This window comes from Bombyx mori, chromosome 19, assembly GCF_030269925.1.
Source record: "Bombyx mori chromosome 19, ASM3026992v2".
Taxonomy (NCBI): Eukaryota; Metazoa; Arthropoda; class Insecta; order Lepidoptera; family Bombycidae; genus Bombyx; species Bombyx mori.
The window spans coordinates 3,826,479-3,851,759 of record NC_085125.1 but is presented as its reverse complement, the minus strand read 5'-3'; the positions used below and the strand labels follow the sequence as shown (position 1 = coordinate 3,851,759).

General features: G+C 37.1%; 1 protein-coding gene and 1 long non-coding RNA gene across 5 annotated transcripts in view; one reads left to right on the top strand and one right to left on the bottom strand.

Annotated features, from left to right (window-relative positions):
• Nucleotides 1-25,281, top strand: part of LOC101736826 (phospholipid phosphatase 2) — a 121,655-nt gene that overhangs the window by 86,142 nt on the left and 10,232 nt on the right. For all 4 annotated transcript variants that reach the window (XM_062673925.1, XM_012696568.4, XM_012696569.4 and 1 more), the window contains one exon: nt 22,346-22,500. In XM_062673925.1, coding sequence (XP_062529909.1) covers nt 22,346-22,500 — 155 coding nt within the window. The remainder of the gene's footprint in view (nt 1-22,345; nt 22,501-25,281) is intronic.
• LOC134200655 (uncharacterized) lies at nt 4,112-4,809 on the bottom strand. Its single transcript, XR_009975660.1, has 2 exons — nt 4,590-4,809; nt 4,112-4,294 (listed from the first exon to the last, which is right to left on the bottom strand). It is a non-coding gene; the product is annotated as an uncharacterized LOC134200655 (long non-coding RNA).

Genomic DNA, 25,281 nt, shown 5'->3' with positions numbered 1-25,281 from the left:
ATAAATGGTAATGCTTTTAAGCATTCCCAACCACTTTTCACCTTAATCTTCGGTCCGGTGAGAATATGTTAATTTTATTTAAATTAAATTTAACTGCCAAATAACGGACTATTTAATTGCAATTTAGCCCAAAGCATATCTTAATAGATAATTTGGATTTTTTTTCTTAAAATATCCATATTAGTTCACGATCGGTTAGGTGCTTACTTATATATATATATCACAGATCAATTCCGGCGCCCACCTTTAGACTGAAAAGGAATTCTCATAGGATTATAATACAGATGTCCTATTATTCACACCGTAAGGTTTTGTCAGGAATAGATAAGATCTACCTCTTACCCCGTACCACCAGTTAAGTTAGCGGGCAATTTGGGTGTTGGGTCGGGAAAAATTAGGAAGAGGAAACTATTTAAGGAGAGAACACTGCTACTGTGGAACTTTAAAGGGAATGCAGTAGCAACAACTAGAATAAAGTGGCATACGTAGGTAACCCATATACTGCATACGTGGACAGTTAGGATCCTATAAGATTTGATGAAAAGCGTCAAAGTACAGGAATTTTTATTTAATATTTTCAAACATGTCACAATAAAATTACGTAAATATTAAAGAATCTTATATTTTTCGTCTTCGGGTAATACATATGTTTGAACACCCTGTATATACGATGTGTTGATTTAATAGAAAAACACACGATAAACATGACATAGGTATAGCGCTCAATAGCGCCAAGGCAGGATCCTCTCTTATAATGTGATTTCCGGAATCATACAATCAATTTAAAGCTCGAACGCAAAATTTCAAGAGATCTATATGTATATTAATACGTGAAGCAAAAACTTTGTATCCCTTTTTACGAAAATTGCGCGGACGGAGGAGTATGAAATTTTTCACACTTATAGAGAATATAGAGAAGAAGTGCACAATGCTAATATTTTTTAAAAATAATGCACAAAAGATACATAAAATCTATAAAGAAAACATTACACACACTACATACCATGTATTTGACGCACACACGCATGCATACTATTTATTGTCAAACTTTTGTTCTTGACGTCTGTTGTCAAATTGAGAACAGATTAAATATTGTTTGTCTTTGTTAATATTTTTTTATAGTGTAGTCTTGGCGAAATTTGTGATTATAGAAGTATAAAATACAATCATAATAGTGTACAAACTTACAATTCCAATTAATTATAGTCGAATTTCGACTACTGCGGGACCCCTAGTTGTATATAAATATACAGTAATTAGGATTAAAGCCACAAGACCAACGAGGCCATATCTAATGAGACACCGCGTATTAATTCACAATAACCACGCGTGTATTTCAGATTCTCGTCTGCATTGCAGTCATTGCAGCGCTGGCCTAGATACGTTCATTCATGTTCCTTCGAGACACGCTCAAGGATGTGTTCACTATAAACAGCCAACATTTTTTCCTTTACCATATTAAATTTATTTGTACGCATCGTGCGTGCATGAATGAAATAAATTGTGCAACCGTATATATTGTAACGTCTTAAAGGCGGACGGTTCTCTTAAAAGGATCATTACCATTCGCACGTCATTACGGATCCTCCCGATCCATTAACTTTTAGGTACCACAAGCATCGGTCACCGTCCTCGTCGAAGCCATCGCTTGCGACGAAGGGCTCGACGAGTGAATTAACCCATAGACATAGGCCACTGAGCTTCTCGCCGGATCATCTCAGTGGGTCGCGTTTCCGATCCGGTGGCAGATTCTGCGTAGCACTGCTGTTGCTTCTAGGGCCAATATTAGCAACACTCACGGTTAGAGCACCGTGAGCTCACCTACACGTCAAGGAGAAGCTGAAATAACCTCTCAAGGCTATCAGCATAGGAGGGAAAAAAACCATACAAATACCAAATGATCCTTACTTCTCGAGGCGTCCAAACGATAATGGAAAGATACCTAATGCACTCGTATTTGTACGGATGTGACTATGCCTGGATACACTCAAATTCTGTGGCCTTAGATGTCTTCCCTAACGACTTCCACGATTCAGCCGTTAAGTGATCTTACCACCCAGTTCCACGGATGGATTAGGCTTTCTAAGCTTTAGGGATGAACTTCAATTGGCTGGCATAATAATATGATGCGATGAAGAAAATGATTCAGAGCGACGAGTCAATCATCTCAAGTGCGTTAGGGGAGTGCTCTGAGGAATTGTTCGATATGATACCGTCATTTCGTTTTTACCATCGCACCGGCTGCCACCGGAGTAGAGTTCATTCATACTACCTGAAGTCACTGCGGTCGTCCACAGTGCGTTTCCAGAGGCCTTTTTTGCCACTTACCATCCGGCTATGGAATGAGCTCCCCTCCACGGTGTTTCCCGAGCGCTATGACATGTTCTTCTTCAAACGAGGCTTGTGGAAAGTATTAAGCGGTAGGCAGCGGCTTGGCTCTGCCCCTGGCATTGCTGAAGTCTATGGGCGACGGTAACAACTCACCATGCTCATCTGTCTACATGGGCAATATATAAAAAAAAAGTGCCTTCTTCAATTAATAATTTTATATTATTTAACGATTTTTTTGCAGCGATTGTAATAGCACATTCATTGGAGCGCCACTTTGGAGAGTACCTATTCGTAATTATTCTGGAAATATCTCGTTCTATGTCAACAAAGTCTTATTACGGTTTTGCGTTTTAAAGTTTTGTAAAACAAACTAAAGTTTGTTATTGCAAGGAAATGGATAACATAACATATTCGATTTAGAATTGTTTGTTTCTGAATATTTAGCTGTAGATTCCTGCGGTTTCTGGCTTCATACGCACGACCCTGATCCGATTTTCTGTCAAAGATCGAATTACGGTATGTTTTTCAAATATTTTTAGGCAGTCGTCGTGGCCTAAGAGATAAGACGTCCGGTGCATTCGTGTTGAGCGATGCACCTGTGTTCGAATCCCAGGCGGGTACCAATTTTTCTAATGAGTTACGTACTCAACAAATATTCACGATTGACTTCCACGGTGCAGGAATAACATCGTGTAATAAAAGTGAAACCCGCAAAATTATAATTTGCGTAATTACTGGTGGTAGGACCTCTTGTGAGTCCGCGCGGGTAGGTACCACCGCACTGCCTATTTCTGCCGTGAAGCAGTAAATGCGTTTCGGTTTGGAGGTTGGGGCAGCCGTTGTAACTATACTGAGATCTTAGAACTTATATCTCAAGGTGGGTGGCGCATTTACGTTGTAGATGTCCATGGGCTCCATTGACCACTTAACACCAGGTGGGCTGTGAGCTCGTCCACCCATCTAAGCAATAAAAACAATAAAAACAGCGGTATGTTTTTTACCAATGCCCATATATGATATCTGAGTCTGAGTGAGTCGCAGATTCGTCTACCTTCGTTAGATAAAAATAGGACCACTTTTAAATTGCGTCTACTAGCTTCACTTAAAACTTATTTTATGGATATAGTACATTCTTTCCCGAGTCTTATAAGCCGATTACATATAAAGCGGTCACCGTCTTCGATCAATAATAGTAACTAGATAAAGGGATACGTACAAAATTAAAGCAAAAACTGTCCGCGTGAATATATACTTATATAGCTACATTCGTTTACTAACAAACGGAGAAAAAAGTTTTGAAACACTTTTACGTTCAAACTAATAACAACTATGGCACCTAGTAATAAAGTCACAAATCTCCAAAACATTATCTAATACTTACGATCATTCGTCACATAAAACGAGCAAAGCAATAAATTACTCCTGTCACTTACCAATAAAAAGACATATTTTAAACAACTTTTAATGTTAAATCAATCTTAAGAGGCAACAAATAAAGTAACTTTTTTCTTAATTGCTCTGAGAACTAACATCGTTTTGCTTTATTTATTTTTGCTTCTTGAAATGCCGATTTCTATTTACTACAGGAGGTAAGGGAGTCGCGCTTAACACTAAAATAATTTATTATTGAATTAAAGTAAAAGTTTAGTTGTTTACTTTTTATGTTTTGGAAATGTATGTTTGTTAGTATCTATACATTACTTATTATTTTATTAGCGTTACGTTTTTGTGTAATATATATTTTTAAGTTTTCGCGACCAGTGCACATAATAAAACAACGTTTAAACGGTTTCAAGCGTGGTATTTTTATTACAATGTTTCGGCCACGTTTCAGTAGCCGTGAGCACGGAAGGCAAAGATGTCCAGTGTCAATAAACGGAGATATTAGCTGGCTTATAAAAGTCATCTCTTGTTTCTTTGGCGACAATCGAGATCCATTCTGCACACGTGATTGCTAGGAAAGCTAAAATAAAAATGCAAAGCTAAGTATCTAATGAGAGTCCAACAAACAGACACAAAAGCAGCATTAACCAATTTTAACCAACTAATTTTGAAGTGCTGCTAACAAATTTTAAAAAATTATTACAACACAAATTACTCCATGCATTTACTGTTCTGTTAAGCAAAAGTTTGTCCATGTGTTGGCCGAGCCTTGGCCAACATTTGTAGCGGTGGTTAAAAATCGGTAATTTTGTTCAAAGTTTAATATTATTTATAAGTTTAAAGCTTACAATATAGTTTATACTTCATGTACTTACCGAAAGTAAGATATTCCGGCCGTTAAATTGCTTTTTCGGGCCTTATTTTTGCAACTTTTGAATACACACTGCGGTATTGTGAGACGGGTTGACATTGGCTGTGTTTGAAGTGAACTAAACAAAATAAGAGCTCACATTTCAAGTGCGCTGTTATTTGACGAGACGGATTTTATGCACCGACCCGAAATCTAGTTACTATTGTTGATCGAAGGTCACCGTGGTATAGTTTTCTATATTCTATTGCTATCACATAACAAGGGTCATAGTAGTAGTATTTTTTTTTGTTGCTTAGATGGGTGGACGAGCTCACAGCCCACCTGATGTTAAGTGTTTACTGGAGCCCATAGACATCTACAACGTAAATGCGCCACCCACCTCGAGATATAAGTTCTATGGTCTCAGTATAATTACAACGGCTACCCCACCCTTCGAACCGAAACGCATTACTGCTTCACGGCGGAAATAGGCGGGGTGGTGTACCTACCCGCGCGGACTCCCAAGAGGTCCTACCACCAGTGATTACGCAAATTATAATTTTGCGGGTTTGATTTTTATTACACGATATTATTCCTTCACCGTGGAAGTCAATCGTGAACATTTGTTGAGTACGTATTTCATTAGAAAAATTGGTACCCGCCTGCGGGATTCGAACACCGGTGCATCGCTTCATGCGAATGCACCGGACGTCTTATCCTTTAGGCCACGACGACTTAACTTACGAGTAGTTTGGAAGAGATGGTGGCAAATTATCAGATAATTCAGATATCAAGAACGAAGACTAAAATTGTATGAAATATATACACCCATACCTGGAATTGTTGGTATAATTTTCGGAGACTATGAGACATTTTAATACCTGTATGCTACAACATCGACCTCATGACCTCATGATTGAGGTCAATGTAGTTGACGACATTCACGTTGTGTGGTCAATGGCTACAGAGAATGGACATAAATTTTTCATCACCAATAAGTATTTTTACGGAATAATTTATTTTCATTAAAATACCACTGATACCAAAAACAGCCATCGTTTGCTGTGCATCAACAATTCACAGCTAGTAAAATCCTCGTAAAACGTAAACATTCAATTGAAAACACCCACAGCGTTATATTTTTTATTTAAATATTCCACAAAACATAAATAAAATATTTACATACTCGCATTGTTTGCGACCCACACTTTACGACACTGTCGTAGTAAATTCTATAAGCTAAGATTTATGCCTTGAGATATCACATTGAAAACATTTGGAAACGATCTCTTATCTCTTTTGCTTGATCACATGAAATACTACTTTTTATTTTTTATTTATTGCTTAGATGGGTGGACGAGCTCATAGCCCACCTGGTTTTATATGGTTACTGGAGCCCATAGACATCTACAACACAAATGCGCCACCCACCTTTACTTACTAACCGCTACTTAATTAGTATGTACATTTTTTTTGTTGCGTAAATAGGCAACCCATTTCTCGGACCATTCGATGTTCAACGCCTATCGATGACCGTCTGATTAGAAGTAAAGGCTTTGTGACAGTAACAGTGATGGCTAGCCCACTGAGTTTGTCGCCTCATCTTCTCAGTGGGTCGCGTTTCCGGTCCGGTGGTAGTATGCTGATAGCTTTAAGAGGCTATATCAGCGTTACCCTAGCTTGTAGGTGAGCTCACGCGGCTCTCACCTGAGGACGTTGCTAACACTAGCCCAAGCAAGAGCAGTGCTTCGCAGAATCTACCACCGGATTGGAAACGCGACCCACTGAGAAGATCCGGCGAGAAATTCAGTGGGCTGTGTCTGTGGCCTGTGGGTTTATGTACTCGCCGAGCCCTTCGTTGCGAGCGACGGGTTCGGCGAAGACGGTGACCGGTGCTTGAGGTACCTAAAAGCATCGTTAGTTGATCGGGAGAATACATAATGACGTGTTTAGAGCGACGTCGACTGTTTACCATTCGATCCACAGGATCGGGTATGACCTGCTGTCACCTGTTGAACACCGGCACAGTCGCATCGCACGATACGAGTTTTTTTTTTGCCCTTGTAGGCAGACGAGCACACGGCTCACCTGATGATGAGTGGTTACTGTCGCCCATGGACTTCAGCAATGCCAGGAGCAGAGCCAAGCCGCTGCCTACAAGCAGTGTATACCGGCCGTGTTATCCTTTAGATCGCGACGACTGAGTTTTTCCGTAAATCTAAATGTAGTCGTCTTTAAAAATTATCATCGCTTTTATTGCAATCGCGGACAGTACGACTCGAGCTAAAACTAACATGTGTCGCCCACACTGCATTTCTTCCACGTGCTTTCTCCCCAAATTAGGTTTCACGACCAAAGTTTTATAAGCACCGTTGTTTCGTTCGCGTTTTAATTATTTTAGATGAATTCTAGCTTATTTGACATCAGAAGCTACTGTAATATATTTTCGTTAAATTAATATCTAGAGTATGTTTTTTTTGTACAAAACTTATTAACGTTATTGTATTTATTATTACCATATTTAGTAGTTTCATCGCTCAATCCGTTCTCTTACAGACTTCCTACAGTTAAGAGACCTTACTTTTAACATATCAAAGAAAAAAAAAATGTGTGCAGTTCACACGTGGTAGAAGTGAAACCTTCCAAAATTAAAATACAATTATCCTAAACGTCTTAAGTATATGTAAAATTTTGTCATTAGTAAATAATTGTAAGGTAGCGCCCTCTGTGAATTGATATTTTAATTTCACGTATAATCCTAAATTAAAATTCACTACAAGAGCTGTCATACACACGTTAGTATTAAAAAATTTCTGTCTCACTCTTTGCTGGCTTCATCCTACACATTTTTGTATTTGTGTCTCTTACCTGTCGTTTTTTCCGTTGCATCCGGTTTGAAATCACAACGATTCTGAAGAAGTTTTCACTTAAAAAATTAAAAAAAAAAATTTAGTAGTACCGTACATAAATAAATATCTTATAATGTTATTCTAAAATTATTCTTACGGCTTAAACTCACGTTCGTTACATTCGTTATATTATTTCGGACTTTTAGAATACTGTACAGTTTTAGTATAAACAAAAAAAACAAAAAAAAAATAACGCGAGATCAAACCGTAAAAATAGCTTTAATTACGTCTACTACTAACTAGGGCTTTCGAAAATCGAATCTTATAATGGCTTAAAAAGTCGCTGCAGTCATTTACTCTTTTCTTCCCTACCTATTCGCTGGTAGCCTAAGGGGCTGTATCAGCTGCACTGTGGGCACAGTGCCCCGTAAATTTCAGTTAATGTTTACGCTATCGAGAACGTTAAAAAACTCGCACTCAGCACACCCAACTTCTGATTTATACCCAACTAGCGACCCGCCCTCGCTTCGCTTCGGAAACATTAAAACACACATGTAACCAAAAAAATAAAATATTTTTTTTTTTTAAAAAGTACTCTATGTTCATCAGGGACAATGTCGGTTTCTAATGGAAAAAGAATTTTTCAAATCGGTCCAGTAGTTTCGGAGCCTATTCGAAACAAACAAACAAACAAATCTTTCCTCTTTATAATATTAGTATAGATATAGACTAGCGACCCGCCCTCGCTTCGCTTCGGAAACATTAAAACACACATGACACCAAAAAAATAAATAAAAAAAAAATAAAAAAAAGTAGCCTATGTTCATCAGGGACAATGTCGGCTTCTAATGGAAAAATAATTTTTCAAATCGGTCCAGTAGTTTCGGAGCCTATTCGAAACAAACAAACAAACAAATCTTTCCTCTTTATAATATTATAAGTATAAGTATAAGTATAGATGACGTCATAACTGCGTTACAATACTTACAAAATACAAGCGCATTGTTATCACAGTTCGTGACGTTTGTGCACGTGTCGAATCGGTTCTACGTAACTACGTGCATCGTCACGTGTTCAAATTCTGTAGCACATCGCGGATTTGCGGTCAGATATCTTCATTATACGTACTTAAAGGAATAATTTAATAGGCCTCTCCCACGGCCCGATGTGTGGTACAATGTGGCGTCCCATTTGTGAAATGTAAACATTAACAACGGATAAATAAATTTAGTTAATCCCGCGGTATACATTAATGCTGTTTTTTAGTAATACAAAAGTGTGGTGCTTGATTAGTGTTTAAATTACACCAGAAGTTCAGTGAAGATGATGAAATTAAACTAATAAAATGATTTGAGATTAGTCATTTTATAGAGGGTAATAATACAACATAATAATTATGTGACAAATATGAAATATGTGATTTGTATATGAACTTGGACATATTTTGTTCGGTAAAACATTATCTAGCGTGCAGGATGAATAATTAAAGTAGATTCCATCATCTCCTCCATCCATTTTATTACTGGGGCGGTAGGACGTCTTGTGAGTCCGCACGAGTAGGTACCACCATCTCGCCTATTTCTGCCGTGAAGCAGTAATGCATTTCGGTTTGAAGGGCGGGGCAGCCGTTGTAGTGTTACAAGTGAGACCTTAGAACTCATGTCTTAAGGTGGGTGGCGGCATTTACGTTGTAGATGTCTATGGGCTCCGGTAACCACTCAACACGAGGTGAAAAAAAAAGAAGACCTTATCGATAGAACCGCTGCGTTAACATTATTATACACAGCGCGTTTCCAGACAACTATTTTGCTATGTACCATCCGGCCTTCAATGAACTCCCCTCCACGATGTTTCCTGAGCGCTATGACATTTCCTTCTTTAAGCGGGGCTTGAGAGGACTTTTTAGCAATATGCCGTAACTTGGCAGTGCTGGCATTGCTGACGTCTAAAAGCCACGGTGATCGCTCACCTGGCTGTAAGTAAGATGAATCTGACTTCGAAGGCAACAAAGACAATATTATCCAAATCATGACGACAGCGTTACTTTAACACTATCCTAGTGATAAAGTACATAAAAATAATACAGAACAAAGATCGAGAATGAATGAAATTTCAACAAAAAAAAAAATCTGACTTCATGAAACAAAAACATGTAGGTATATGAAAGGAAAATTTCAAGATATAAAAAAATGTAAAAATGAAAATATCATCAATTTAGTCGAAGTTCTTTAAATATGCATCTTTGAGCGAAACTCAAAAACTGTCGCCATGTCGGTCAGATCTTGATAAAATTCAAATGTGGTCTACATGAGAAGCAACAGCTATTAAAAAATACTATCAAAACGAAATCGGTTAATATAGAAAGAAAGAAAAAAATACACTTGAATTGAACAACTCCTCATTAGAAGTCGGTTTTTTTATTTAAAAAAGCCATCAAAATTTAAATTATAACAACAAACTGCGTCACAAGAAATCACAAATCGTTAACTACTGTATATCGGCCTGCCACGTTATGTCACAGCAAAGCGATAAGCGATCGACTTTCAATAACATAATTACGTGCGTTCCACTGTCCCTACACTAATTAATTTAACTGTGCCATCACACTTTCTTTATCTGTTGACGTTTTCCGGGTGTCAATTTGAAATGAAGATCGTCGAGTGTGCGCACACTGGACCATCGATCGTGGATTTATTTTAATTTACACAATACACTTCGCGCACTTTAATGTGGAGGTACATTAGCGGTTTTAATGCCTAAGACTTTCTCTACTGGTCGATAAAGGGTAATGCAGAAAAGAAGGTACTTATTGGCTGAATAATACAATATACAGGTCAGGTAGGCAGCAGCTTGGTCTGCCCCTGGCATTGCTGAAGTCCATGGGCGACGGTAACCACTCACCATCAGGTTTTTTTATTTATTTATTGCTTAGCTGTGTGAAAGAACTCACAGCCCACCTGATGTTAAGTGGTTACTGGAGCCCATAGGCATCTACAACGTAAATGCGCCAGACACCTTGAGATATAGTTCTAAGGTCTCCGTATAGTCACAACGGCTGCCCCACCCTTCAAACCGAAACGCATTACTGCAGAAATAGGCGGGGCGGTGGTACCTACCCGTGCGGACTCACAAGAAGTCCTACCACCAGTAATTACGCAAATTATAATATTATTGGACCGTATGCTCGTCTGCCTACAAGGGCAATAAAAAAAATATTCTGTGTATTAATCATCATCATCATAGCAGCATATAGATGTCCACTGTTGGACATAGGCCTCTCCAATCTATATCCAGTGCGGCCGGTTCGTTGCCACCTGCATCCAAAGTGACCTAACGATGCCTTAGACATGTCCTAGCGGATCCATTAGATCCAATAACCCTTGCATTAGACGCCTTCAGCTTTAACGCTAGGAGCAGGCCTCGAACCTCAGTAACCCTACAACCTAACCTATGCAATAGCCCGCTGAGTTTCTCGCCGGATCTTCTCAGCGGGTCGCGATTCCGACCCGGTAGTAGATTCATTTGCGAAGCAGTTGCTCTGGAGTTGTTAGGTCTCCATTGGAGGCGCTCAGGCAGTTGTTAGCAAATTCCACCCCTCCTGGCTTAGCCCATGCTCGCCCACCAGTCCTGGTGAAACCAGAAAGGCCTCTGGGTCACCAGTAATCCGTCATCCATAAAAATAAAATAAAAGACCTAGCGATTTGCACCTAGCGATTTGCATTAAATAAAAGACCTAGCGATTTCCATCTGGTAGAAGGCCGTGTCACACTGCGCTTGTCGGTACGTGGTCTCCACTCAAGAATCTTTTTGCCCCATCGGCCGTCCGATTTCCGCTCTATTTGGCATGGCATAGGCAGTGGAATATTTTATTAATAGAGCATATAGATATATCTAGTGTATTATAAATTGAAATACATCCGTAGATACCTAAATCTTACCCAATTATATTATACATTCTATAGATACTAATTTTGAGAATTTTGTCAATATACCTAAAAGCATTTGCCGAGCTCTTAATTTTAACACTAAATAAACTAGATAATTATAGTTTCATTAGGTATAAATAATAGTGCCATTTTATGTTCTGAAGACGGTGCTATCATATGCGAGATTTTTAAGATTTTTAAAAAAATGGGAAGGAATCAAAACATTTTGGACACACCTTATGTCCCAATCGAGAAACTTATCTAAATTTATTGAATACCAAAGTGTGATGCAGTATGCCGTATGCAATATCCGCTGCGATAGCACTAATGATACACCAAAAATACGGCTCGAAGGACCAATTTATATAGTGGACTGTATGATTAGGATTGGCAAGGAACTTGATAAATAAACTCGCGAGGATTGTACGTATAAAATTTGTATATTATAGAAATTTTATAAATCGCGTACAATAGCACGGATGAAAAGAAAATGACAAAACTAAGACATTCCAAAATTCAAATTCAAACGTAATGTCAAAAACCACAACCACAACAATAAAAAAGGTTTTATACCAATTTTGTTGGGTTTCCAACACCAATTCTGAAGTTCTTGAATAAAAAAACATTTGTATTTTCGAATACGCTATGCGGCTAGAAAAGTAGATGAAGCATACGGTTGACACATCGGGCATAGCTATGTTTTCTATTGTATTCTGTAGTCCACAAAAATAAACATGTGAGATTTAGTGATGTATTATTGTTTTAGCCCATATTTTTATTGGCCCGCTTTGAACATTGTCTGTTCGAGCGGGATTTTATGGTGGCTCTTTAAATAGCTTTTGCTAAGCTAGAGACTTAATATATTAAATACATGTGGAACAAAATTTCAAGAAATAAGAAAGTCAAGTGAAACAGTAGGTAATAATAATATAGCAATTGCATACCTTTTCATTGTTGTTATAAACACGGTTAATGTAAGAAAAGTTAATGAATCTATCCTTACAATTCCGAAGCTTTTTGTTCAACTTCGGCGATAATTTTCGTTAGCGTTGTCTATGCGCACAAACACTACCAAAAAAAAAGGAAATCGGTCAACGAGCACTACTGCGACCGCACCGTCACTTCTCTCGCAGCAACCTTACGCACAACACGTATGTACCTGTATATTGTCACGGCCGTTATTTCAAATATAATTTAGAAGGAAAAATAAAATATTCATTTCGTCTGTACACCACTGCTTGCCTCCTCTTCCTCGCCAACAGCGTTTTTAACTACAAAACTCAAGTTATTAAAAATATAATCCGATAGCTTAATAAGGCATACCAAAATCATTCCAAGCTACATTGTGTATGGCAGGAATCACCAAGTAACAAATGTTTTTTGAAAATTTTACATACTCTCTTAAGCTCCCACAAATATCGTTCAAATCCTTGAATAACTCGTCTAAAGTCAGATTCTTTAGAACCCACAATCCAGGACACTCCTCAATAGAGCAGGATCAAGATGTCGTTTAGCGCGTAATATACCTATTAGTGTAGAGAGAGAGAGAGAGAGAGAGAGAGAGAGAGAGAGAGAGAGAGGGAGGGAGAGAATACACTTTATTGCACACCAAAACACAATTTACATTCAAAAACAATCAAAAAAAGCAGATACATTTGTACAATAGGCGGTCTTATCGCTGAAATCTCTTCCAGACAACCGTTTAATTTATAAAAATTCTGGAGAATTCTGGATGGTAGATGATATTCAAAATTTACATTTAAAGCAGAAACCAACTTTACATTTACTGCTATAGCTATTGGGATTTGCGCAATTCGCTAAATATTTCAACATTTGTGGCTTGAATTAAGCCGATTGCAGGTGTAGAACCGCATTAAAGATACTGTTTCGTTTTATTAATTAGGACAAGATGGTTGCTCATTAATTTAATACTCTACTACAAACAGTACCGCGAATAGTTGCTATGTAGATACACGTCATTAAGGATCCTCCCGATCCATTAACGGTGCTTTAAGGTACCTCAGGCACCGGTCACCATTCTCGTCGAACCCGTCGCTGGCAACGAAGGGCTCGACGAGTAAATTAACTCATAGACACAGCCCGCGGAGTTTCTCGCCGGATCTTCTCAGTGGGTCGCGTTTCCGATCCAGTTATAGATTCTGCGAAGCACTGCTCTTGCTAGGACCAGTGTTAGCAACACTTCCGGTTTGAGCCCCGTGACCTCACCTACTCGCCCGGTTACGCTAACATAGCCTCTCAAGACTATCAGCTTAGGTAGGAAAAAAAGTAGATTTACACTATACGTTGTGTACTTGAGCTGGATGTATTATTCTGAAACCTCGGTAAAATGTCTGGCTTTAATATTATCTAGCGCATTAGATTGTAATATTAACCTTAGGAATTTAAATCAAACATTAAAGATTATACTCATCATTTGGACCGCAGTCGGCTTTCCTGCTTCCCATAAGCACAGTCCGTAGTAAGGTAGGATGCCTGGCTGGAAATTGCCACCTTCACCCTTCGGTGAACTTTACTCCGTAGTAAAACAAACCAAACCATGCCCTAAAACAATACAGTTTTTTAAGGTTTAACATTTTGAATCCTTTCCAACCTTAGTTCAAGTCTGATTATTTGACTTAGGTACAGTTTGGCTTTAGAATGTGATTCTTTTTGAGATATTACCCGAGCGATCCGCAATATTTTCCTTCAAATTATGTTTCAACAACACTTAGCATTAGGTATCTGATAAGCTGTTATTTCGTTAATTCCTGCAATAGCAATAGCTAGAGTGAATTCGGTCAAAATCTGTGCGCGGGTAGTCATCATACAACAGAAGATATTTGACAGATGCCTGAATCTTGCTTGCGACATTTTCAAGATAAGCTTGCATATGATATATACAAGTTCCGAACAACAACATTCGCACCGTCGGTCTACCGAGCAATATCACTTGTTCGGTGGAAGATCTTCCCTTCGTCGTTATTTCCACATCTATAATAAGGAAAGTTACAAGATCATTTATTATTGGTCTACCGAACAATAATACTCTTTTGTGGACGACCTCCCCTACCTGGTTATAACCTTGAACAGATGATTTTCCACTTAACAAATGCAGTCTTTACACTACACCATCGCGCATCGTCACTGTCAATCAAATTATAAATTGCTTCAGATAACTAGTTTGGATAAAAACAATTGCGTATCCCGACAATATTCCCGCCCACAATTGAGCCCATTATAAAACAAATCCGGACTGCATTCCCGCAATAACGGCCCACAATGTCAACGAAATGTCAAAGATCAGTTCTGTTGATACCTTATCTGTGCTTTCACCACTTAAGCTATGTACTGTGAGTTGTGAGTCCACTTCGCCGATTAGGGCGAGGCGTTATCTGCCACCGAGTTAGGTTCCGCCCAATGATTGATAGATCTGGATATCGAGCAATTAAGCCTTAGTGATATGCAAAGCTTTCACGAAACTCGACTATGTAATGTTGGTCAAGTTAGATGGAAATTTCCGGGTTCGGTCATTTGGTTTGTTACAATAAAAATTGGATGTATTTGAAACGGTCGGCTTGCGATATCAATTGCACGATCCGCACACTTACTTCCATAATAAGGGGTTAGTAATTGTCAAATTAATTTAAGCTGACTTTTTTATTTCTTGTTAAATTGTCACCGCAGCTCATGGGCATCGCATAGTGAACCAATGAAATAAACACGGTCCTTTTTAATTTGCTTTTCAAAAAGCTTTGCAGCAGACATATGTAATTTTTTACTATCGAGATATTTAAAAGTAAAATAGCATTTACTCATAATGATAACTCTGAAGCTACAATTTATCAAATTTTTTGCAATGTATGCTCACTAACACTAAAATTTACGTAAATAGTAAACAATAATGTAAAATAACAAATTTGACACGACTGCGTTAGGAAAGCATTAAATGAAAATTGAATTTCAATATATACATACAGTATATACATGTATTCTTCAAAAATATCCATTTATTGAGCCTCATCTAAAATTTATTTATAATATACATGCATGCATTTCAATTAATGTTTTATTTTATGATATCTATAACAGCATCAATAAGTCGTATTTGAATATAATGTCAGTGATGGTTAAGCCATCTTTGTAGCCGTAACGATGATGTTATCCAGACTATTGGTTAAAATATCATTTGACTGATTGCAGATGATTTTAATAATGTTGCCTTCAATCATTATTATTTATGCAAGATTTTCTTATTGCCATTAAGAATGTTAATGGATTAACAATGAGCACCATTTTGCTATTTCTTTTAATTCCCATCTTAAGTTCTAGAACGCTTTTTACGACTCATATTTGTTCCGAGCATCATAGACACCTATACTGTGTTCCCGACGACAAGACACTGGTAAAGCCCCCAAGGCGAAAAGACTAGCATGAAGCCACCATCGAAATGAAAAAAAAAACAGTCGAAACTCAAAATGAACTGCGCGGGTGTACTCGAAGATTTATGTACAAAGATAAATTGAAAGTAAAAGATTTATTAGTGTTATTGAACTTTTGTCATTATTTAAAACTACTTCTATCAAAATACCGAAGCCTTAATCCCGATCGGCTCAAGATTATCATCGAATGGTCACTCTATGTATATTTTTAATCCCTAAGTAACATTGAAGTCAGATTAATAATCTCTCCACCAAATTGAAAATTGCCTCGTATGTGATTTTAAATTTATGTTTTTTTAAAATATTGTATTCTTTGTAGGACTTGAAAAATTATTCGTGTTTTTTTTCATTTAGCTGTTTTATCTGACGCTACTCTTAAATATGAGGCGTTCATATTTTCCTCGATCCACATCTTTCCCTTTCATCAACACCCATGCCATATTCATACCATGAGTGTAGTCAGATACTTTTGGAGGCAGGTGCAGGGGGCAGGAACCCAACGAGCATGTATCTAAAGAATCTAAAGAGGTCTATGGGTAAAAAGGCCTATTATTACTTAGCACAATTTCAAAATAATCACGTCATCTATATATTAATACGTGAAGCAAAAACTTTGTATCCCTTTTTACGAAAATTGCGCTGACGGAGGAGTATGAAATTTTCCACACTTATAAAAAATATAGAGAAGAAGCACAATGCTAATATTTTTTTTAAATAATGCATAAAAGATACATTAAATCAATAAAGAAAACATTACACACACTACATACCATGTATTTGACGCACACACGCATGCATACTATTTATTGTCAAACTTTTGTTCTTGACGTCTGTTGTCAAATTGAGAATAGATTAAATATTGTTTGTCATTGTTAATATTTTTTATAGTGTAGTCTATGTAAAGCATTCAAAACTCTTTCTGATCAATTGCAAGCCACAAAACATTTTAATCTTTAGATATTTTTAAATATCAATACAAATCGGACACGTGGTATTATGTAAATTAAAAATCAATTATATAAATAATAATAAATTTATTACTATTTCGACTAAATATTTCCGCTCTCATTCAGTTTTAAAGAAACGTATCCATTGGCCCAGTTTTAAATTTATATAAGTGCATTCTGATGTAAATGCTGGTATAATAAATCCATGTTTTTTTTCTTTCGTGCATTCGAAAAAAAAAATGGAATTTGAAAATTATAATGTTTAGGTTATAAATTCTGTTTGCATAATTTATTGGTGTAGTGTCTCTTGTTTATTTCGGTTTTGTGGAATAGCATGTCCAATTTATTGCTTTTCTTGGGTGGTAAAGATTATTTGATATCCGGATAAAACTTAAATTGAATCTAATTTCTAATAAATAATGATTGAATATAAATTGTGTAATTAAGAATACATGAAGATACGTGAAGCAAAATATTAAGTTTTAAGCTCTGAGATTTTGACCAGTTCAATTATATCTACTAGACTTTACTAGTAGTATATCAAGATTTTTTTTTAAATCTTGGCAATACAAAACGTAGAAATAATCTTAAAATTTAATACTAAGTTGTCGTGGTCTAAAATGTATTCATGTTGAGCGATGCGCCGGCCGGTGTTCGAATCTCAGGCGGGTATCAATTTTTCTAATGAAATACGTACTCAACAAATGTTCACGATTGACTTCCACGGTGAAGAATAACATCGTGTAATAAAAATCAAATCCGCAAATTTATAATTTGCGTAATCACTTGTACCTACCTCCCCGAGCGGACTCACAAGAGGTCCTACCACCAGTCGAAATTAGTACAAATTTACCAAAAAAAAAAAACCCTTTTTTATCAATTATTATTGTTAACCATTATATGAAACATCGCTCGTAGAGGCCCCGACAACTTGGAGAAGCTGATGGTAGTTGGTCAGGTTGACGGGAGAAGATCACGCGGACGCTCACCTACCAGCTGGTCTGATCTGGTTAAGACGCTGACCGGCCTGCCAATAACCGAGGCTATAAAGACCGCCACCGCGCCGAGGGCAGGAAGACGTGGGGAAGCATTGTGCATCGAGTGGTCCACATTTTAGATTAGACACGACCTTCAGTAATGAAAAGACCGACTGAGAAGAAGATATGAAACAAATTTGTAAAGTAATTTGAAACCTCAAACAATTCCTTTTAGACAGAGAAAATGTTAATCTTTTTAGGGCACCGTAATGAGATGTTTGTACAATGAAATTTTACTGTTATTGGTTTAAACATTAAACTTGTATTAGTAAGTACTAACTAATAATGACAAAGGTGCGTCTGTTGTCGGGTTTTAAACGAATTTTAAAGTAGGTAGGTAGGACGTACCTGTGTCCGATAATATTGTTTACTCAATCACTGTTTACGTCTGGTAAAATTTATAATACGTTCTTTGGTTAAATATGTGTAGTTCTTGTTTAAACATTGTTATCTTAAGAGCGTGTTATTTTGAATGCTCGTTATCTATAGGAGTATTTCAATCTATACTAATATTATAAAGAGGAAAGATTTGTTTGTTTGTTTGTCGAATAGGCTCCGAAACTACTGAACCGATTTGAAAAATTCTTTTACTGTTTGAAAGCTACACTATTCCCGAGTGACATAGGCTTATAATCTTTTTGGAAAAAAATATTAGGGATCCTTACTAAAACTCTAATAATGTAACCCAAGGTGTAAATTCCCTAAAATATTCTTTACCTCGCGTGCCCTGCGAAAACTATTCATGATAGAATAAAATAATGTACTACGACTTTGTAGAGCATGTTATTATTTACAAAAAATGTCGCGACAGTATATGTCTAACTATTATAGTTGTGCCGCTATAAGTGTTCTTTTATTTAAAAAAATAAAACAACGTCAAATATCGTTGAAATTTTTGTTAAAGACCCGACCGGAGCCGGAGCGGACCGCTAGTGTTTAATATCGAGAGATGAAAATCTATTTGGTTTAAACGACATTATTGCAACTTTACAGGAGAGCAATTTGAAGTTTAAAATTTCGAAAAAAATATCATAAAAAGAAAGCTTCTTCAACTATTTGAATGGAGTAGACTTAGAAGTTCAATTAAAAACATCGAACTGCTGATGCTAATCTATACATATAAATAAAATTGGAGTGTCTGTTTGTAATATTGAAATAACCGCTTTTTACTATATGCATAATAATATTATTATGAATATAATACGGTACATACACCAAAATAACATTTTTTACAATTTTTGTCTTTCTGTCTGTTTGTTTCGGCTAATCTCTGGAACGGCTGGACCGATTTTGGAGAGACAGTCTCTGATAGGTAGCTGATGATATAAGGAGTAACTTAGACTACTTTTTTTAGATTAGCTTCGTCCCGTGGCGTCACCCGCGGTACGACAATAACCACGTATCATCGCGGGACTCATCTAGTCTATAAATAAATTTAATATTTCCGAAGCGAAGCTAGGGCGGGTCGCTACTACCAAATAAAACGCACCTTTAATTACAAAGATAAATGTCGCGTGTTAAACGAAATGTCGCTTAAAATAAAATTATGTTTTAATTCACCTCTCGATATATTTTTAAATTCACATGATCTCCCTTGATCCTCAATTGAAAAACCGCAGTTCGTTAACACTACACCGTGAGCGTTGACGCCTACTTTGACACAAGATGTTAAGCTCTCGAGTCTCGAGTGCATAAGAATAACGGTTATATCCGACCTTTACAGCGAAGAAGGCAGGATTCAACGCGTAAATACCTTCATACGTTTGGCCGCTTCGTTATGATAGCACGGAATATTTTTAAAACGTTTGTGACCACATACGTGATTTAATAATAATAATTAATTAAAATTTGCATCTGAATCTTTTTTCGATGTTCCATATTAAAACGTCACAAGCGCGCGAATCTTCTAGACAATAAAAATTAAAGCATTTCACAAAACTTAAGTGCCTCCAATTAGGAATCTAATAATGAATCAAAAATTCCACCAGCGAGTCGAAAAAGCTATTTTTATTTTTATTTAAAAAAAAAAAAAAAAAACAAAAACAATAAGATAGTTTTTATTAATTTACTGCTTGTGCTAGTTCAGAAAGTATGATACAATTTGCATCTTAGGTCTGCTTGTGTTATTTTATGTTGCAATATAAACCACTAGTCGATTTGTAGATCCATAAGTAACTTACATCAGGTACAAAAGAGCACACTGCCCTATTTATATGTAGCTTATTCTGCGATGCTTGAGTCATGGCATTTATTATGATTAAAAAAAAACATGTTAATCTAGATTATGAAAGGTCGAACGTCCTTGGGATGAGCTGCGCTGTCTGGTTCAAATGTTGACCGAGTGGTAACCTCTTCTGACGTATCGAGGTCAGATCCCAGGTGAGGTACGTACGTCCCCCAACGGTCTCCTCGGGGGATTGTACGCTTGGACGAGAGTGCAGGGGAGTCATTTAGTGACTAGGGCCTTAAATTCCATCTCTTGGGCCCGCGGTCCGCACCCAATATCTGCGAACCGGTCCCATATGCACCAAGCACACCGTAGGCGCACCCAACCCGAAAAAAAAAAAAAAAAATTTTTGGCAAACGGAGATTTCATCTATATAGTTTCAGTCATGTTTTTGTGATTGAATCATAAACATCCAAACTTATATATAACCTACATGTCTATAGTATTCGTATAGGTCATTGAGGCTTAAGTTGCCAGGCGACATGACGACCCACCAGGCAGTATTAGGCTGCTGGACCTCTAATAAATCACAACGTAAATACCGCCACCCAACTAAATACACGGACAAATTTCAATTAAATTGTACTTATATATTCTTTTTTTTTCCCTACCTATTCTACTACTACTACTAATAAGGTTATTCTAGATTCACCGAACAAGTAGGTGAGCTCACGGGGCTCAAACCGGAGGTGTTCCTAACACTGGCCCTAGCAAGAGCAGTGCTTCGCAGAATCTACCACCGGATCGGAAACGCGACCCACTGAGAAGATAAAGCGAGAAACTCAGTGGGCTGTGTCTATGGGTTAATTTACTCGTTATATTCAATATTGAGTCGAAACTACATAGTTATCAGAGGGTGGAATGTTATTAGCGTCCGCTAAGAAGCTATCTACCATAAATTTTTAGCGTAAGTATTTTGTTAAATCGACGCCAATAAAATTATAATGAAGCTTACAAACAACATAAAGATTTATCATAAAGATTATTATTTGAGCCTATACTATTATGGAACGCGATATTTAAGTGAGCGCTTATGTTTAAAGTGTTAGGTAATACATATTAACTAAACTAAACAAAAAAAAATGAAATTGAGTTTAATGTTTAGCGGTAGGGCGTCTTGTGAGGCAGCACGATTTTTCTATTTTTTATTGCTTAAATGGCTGGACGAGCTCACGGCCCACCTGGTGGTAAATACTTACCGGAGTCTATAGACAACTACAACGAAAATGCCGCCACTTACCTTGAGAGAAGAGTTTTGGTCTTAGTTGTAACAGTAAAACGGCTACCCCACCCTTCAAACCGAGACGCATTACTGCTCCACGGTAGAAATGACAGGGTCGTGGTACCTACACGTGCGGAACCACAAAACATCCCACCACCAGTAATTACGCAAATTATAATTTTGCGAGTTTGATTTTTATTACACTATGATTTTTCCTTCACCGTGACCATTTGTTAAATACGTATTTCATTAGAAAAATTGGTACCCGCCTGTGGGATTCGAACACGGTTGCATCGCTTGATACGAAGGCACCTTATCCTTTAGGCGACGACGACTACATAAGCTCTGGTAACTTAAAAGCAAATCAAATTAACTTCATTGAAAACTCAAACATCAAACGACAATATTTTTAACCGACTTCAAAAAAGGAGGAGGTTCTCAATTCGACTGTATGGTTTTTTTTATGTTTGTTAGCTCATAACTTTTAACTGGGTGAATCGATTTTGATGATTCATTTTTTTATTAGAAAGCTGACGCTACCCGTGTGGTCCCATTTCAATTTAGTCCAGTTCTGATAGTGGTATCCATGAGAAAACCGTATAAGTCTTAAATTCGCATTAAGTACGTGCACAACAAAAATAGATGAAAAAATCAAACCCGCAAAATTATAATTTGCGTAATCACTGGTGGTAGGACCTCTTGGGAGTCCGCACGGGTAGGTACCATCACCCCGCCTATTTCCGCCGTGAAGCAGTAATGCGTTTCGGTTCGAAGGGTGGGGCAGCCGTTGTAACTTTACTGAGACCTTAGAACTTATAGGTATATCTCGAGGTGGGTGGCGCATTTACGTTGTAGATGTCTATGGGCTCCAGTAACCACTTAACACCAGGTGGGCTGTGAGCTCGTCCACCCATCTAAGCAATAAAAAAAAAAAAGATGATTAACTCAATAACTCAATATCACGCCAACCGATTTCGATGATTATTGTTTTTAGTGTATATTAATTTGTTTTGGAATATCTTTTTTTTTTCTATTTGAAGTCGGTTTTTGTTAAAGCATGTCTATTTACCATTATTATTTTTAAGTGTTCTTAAAATTGAGTTGTGTTTCTCAACCTTTTTTATTTGTCCCCAGTTGCGGCAGTATGCATTTGCTTGGAAGTCGGGGCGCTGCCGAGCCGACGCAGCGGCTTCACGTGCAACGATCCAGCTCTCTCTTTCCCGCATACGGGAGACACGTTTTCCATCTCGCTTGTCGCAGCCATCACGGTTATCGTGCCTTTTTTCGTTGTGAGTACAGCACTACGCTTCGTTTTAAATTCGATTTTTCAAGCTTATAAGAAAATTAATAAGAATATTAATAAAAAGTTCCAGTAAAAATTGCGATTAATCTATTATGGATCTTAAGATTGTTTGGAACAATGGTTGTATTCGACCATATACGATACTATCTTGAATTATTTTAGTTTATAAACTAAAAAATTACATTGGGCAAAGTGCTCCTTAAGTCAGACTGAAGAAGTATAATCTCGATAAAGTTTACATGTAAAAAAATGTTTGATTCCAAGGTCAGATTTACCATAATAATATTAAGTTTATGATGTAAGACTTAGAAGTGGCCCAATAATTGAACATTTTGTTTATACCGACTTTAAGCTAATAAATTGTTAAAACAAAATTCAGTGTTTATAGCTTACAATTGTACGACCGGCTGCCAGTCTCACATTCAACACTTGATTATTCTACAACTATGAAAGATTATTAAGTTTGAATGAGTTTAAAGTAAGCGATATGTAATGAATTCAAGTTAAAATTTAAAACGCCCTTAGAAAATAATTTTAAATAACACAAGCCGCGCAGTGAAACGTCGAAGAGATTTAAGATAATATTGTTTATTCGATGTGTTCTAGCAGTTTGTTTGTGAACTTGCGTGTTGACCCGACATTGTTTAGTGAATGTCAACAGCAAGTAGGATGTTTGTATAATAGTGTTTACAGGCGGTCAAGTGCATTTATAAAAGCGGACGTGTGCTCTCAAAGTTGTAGGGGGGCGTTGTTTGTTGCATAATTCGTAGAGCGGGTCAAGAAATGCTTCAGGGAGACAGTACATGTAGTAATTACAAAACTTAAAACAAGTGAATATTGTTTAGATCAATTGGCGGGCTTATTCCTCAGACCGAGACTATTTACAAAAAAAAATTGCTTACTAAAATTGTAGAAGTCATGGATAATATTCTAAAATAAAATAAATGTGAAATCTGTGACTAAATAGGTAGTGTCGAATGTACAAATAGCACCACTCCATCTCTTCGATAATTGGACAGAAACATTATCAGAGTCTTAAATCAGCGTCTAAGATACGCCCAACCCGTACTTAGTGTTGTCCTAACCTAAACATCAGCCCGCTGAGTTTCTCGCCGGATCTTCTCAGCGGGTCACGATTCCGATCCGGTAATAGATTCATTCGCGAAGCAGCTACTCTTGAGTTATTAAGTCTTCTTTGGAGGCGCTCGGGTAGCTGTTAGCAAACTTCATTCCTCCTGGCTGAGCCAGAAAAAAAAAGTGTTGTAGTGTGTTATTAGCCCAAAGCGACGCCACGATGCAGTCAGCATTCTAGTTTGATGGACGTGGACAGCTGGTGTACATTGTAAATACAATTGACACTTTGACCTTTTGTGCCAAAGTGGGTGGTGACATTCACATTGTCGTATCATAGTTCTAGTAATCACTCTGCACTAGTTAGGTAGGCCCTGAGTTCGTTCACCCACATATACAAAAGTAAATACAATATATAAAAAGTAGGTACCATGACGTATTTAAAAAGACATAATTGATATACTAATATTTTATGTACGTTGATAATGGGACAAGGCACACAAGATAATTAAATTACATAATATAATAAGCACATGGCACACATTAGTAAACGTTCAAAACACTTAAGTAGAATGACTAGCTACCAAAGCTATTGGAAGTCAGTACAGTAAAACCTTAATTTAACTACATCTATCCTTGCGTGTTAATTAAGTCGCTAAAATCGAACGTGATTAGTAATGAAATAATATAAGTGTTATGTATTAGTTGCTATTTTGTAATTGATGTTTTATCCAAGGCAAGAAAAAAATTACATATACTATATATATCCAATTTAAGTCTGGAAGGAGAAAAAAATCAGCACACGAAAATTATGAAAATCACTGACTATGAGTAGACATGAAATATATAAATTATTTCGGCTAGTCGCTGCTTAACTACAAAATTGGTTATGGCTAATTTTAAATAAATTGATGCCTACCCAAGGATTGAACCGTGGTAACACATCAGGAGACTAATGTATTACGGTCATTAACACTTCTAAGGCCGCGATTTTAATATTAAGCAATACAAAATATCAAGTATAATTAATAATGCTTGTGATATGTGACACTTCAAATGCTAATATATTATAATAAGGTCTTGAAGGGATCTTGTTCAGCCATATTTAAAATTAAATTGTTCAACAATATTTATATTGAATCGTGAATTTCAACTTTCACCTCTACTACGCTAGGTATGAAAAAAGCTTTGTGCATATTCTATGAGGCATTTGCCCGGGTTTATAATTTAAACACAAAAGGAGGTCGACTTTAACTTTGAGAGCCGTCGACCACGCTAACATCATGGTTGGAACGCGTAAATATTAAACTGGGTTGCGCCCGAGGGTTAGGTACTATCGACCCTTCAACTAAAAGTAGCTTTGTAAAATAAAGCTTCCACGTCATTACTAATTAATGTTCATGTTAAATTATTTAGTAAGTTGTAATATTGTTCAGGCACCCCTTTCTGTTATATAACAAAGAAATATTTTGGGATTAACTTCGTTGTATTGGTACTTTGCGGGGGGAGTTGAAGATGGAGAACTGAAGAAATCTTTCCAGTCATGCTTTCCGGTTTGAGGATTAGGACAGTCGTTAAGCAATACAATTGAGACTTCAATTGACGTCGCAAGGGTGGTGGGTGGCGGTAGTCACTTACGACCGTATGGCCTGTGACCTAGTTCCGTCATCTACGCAATAAATAAAATGAAGAATGA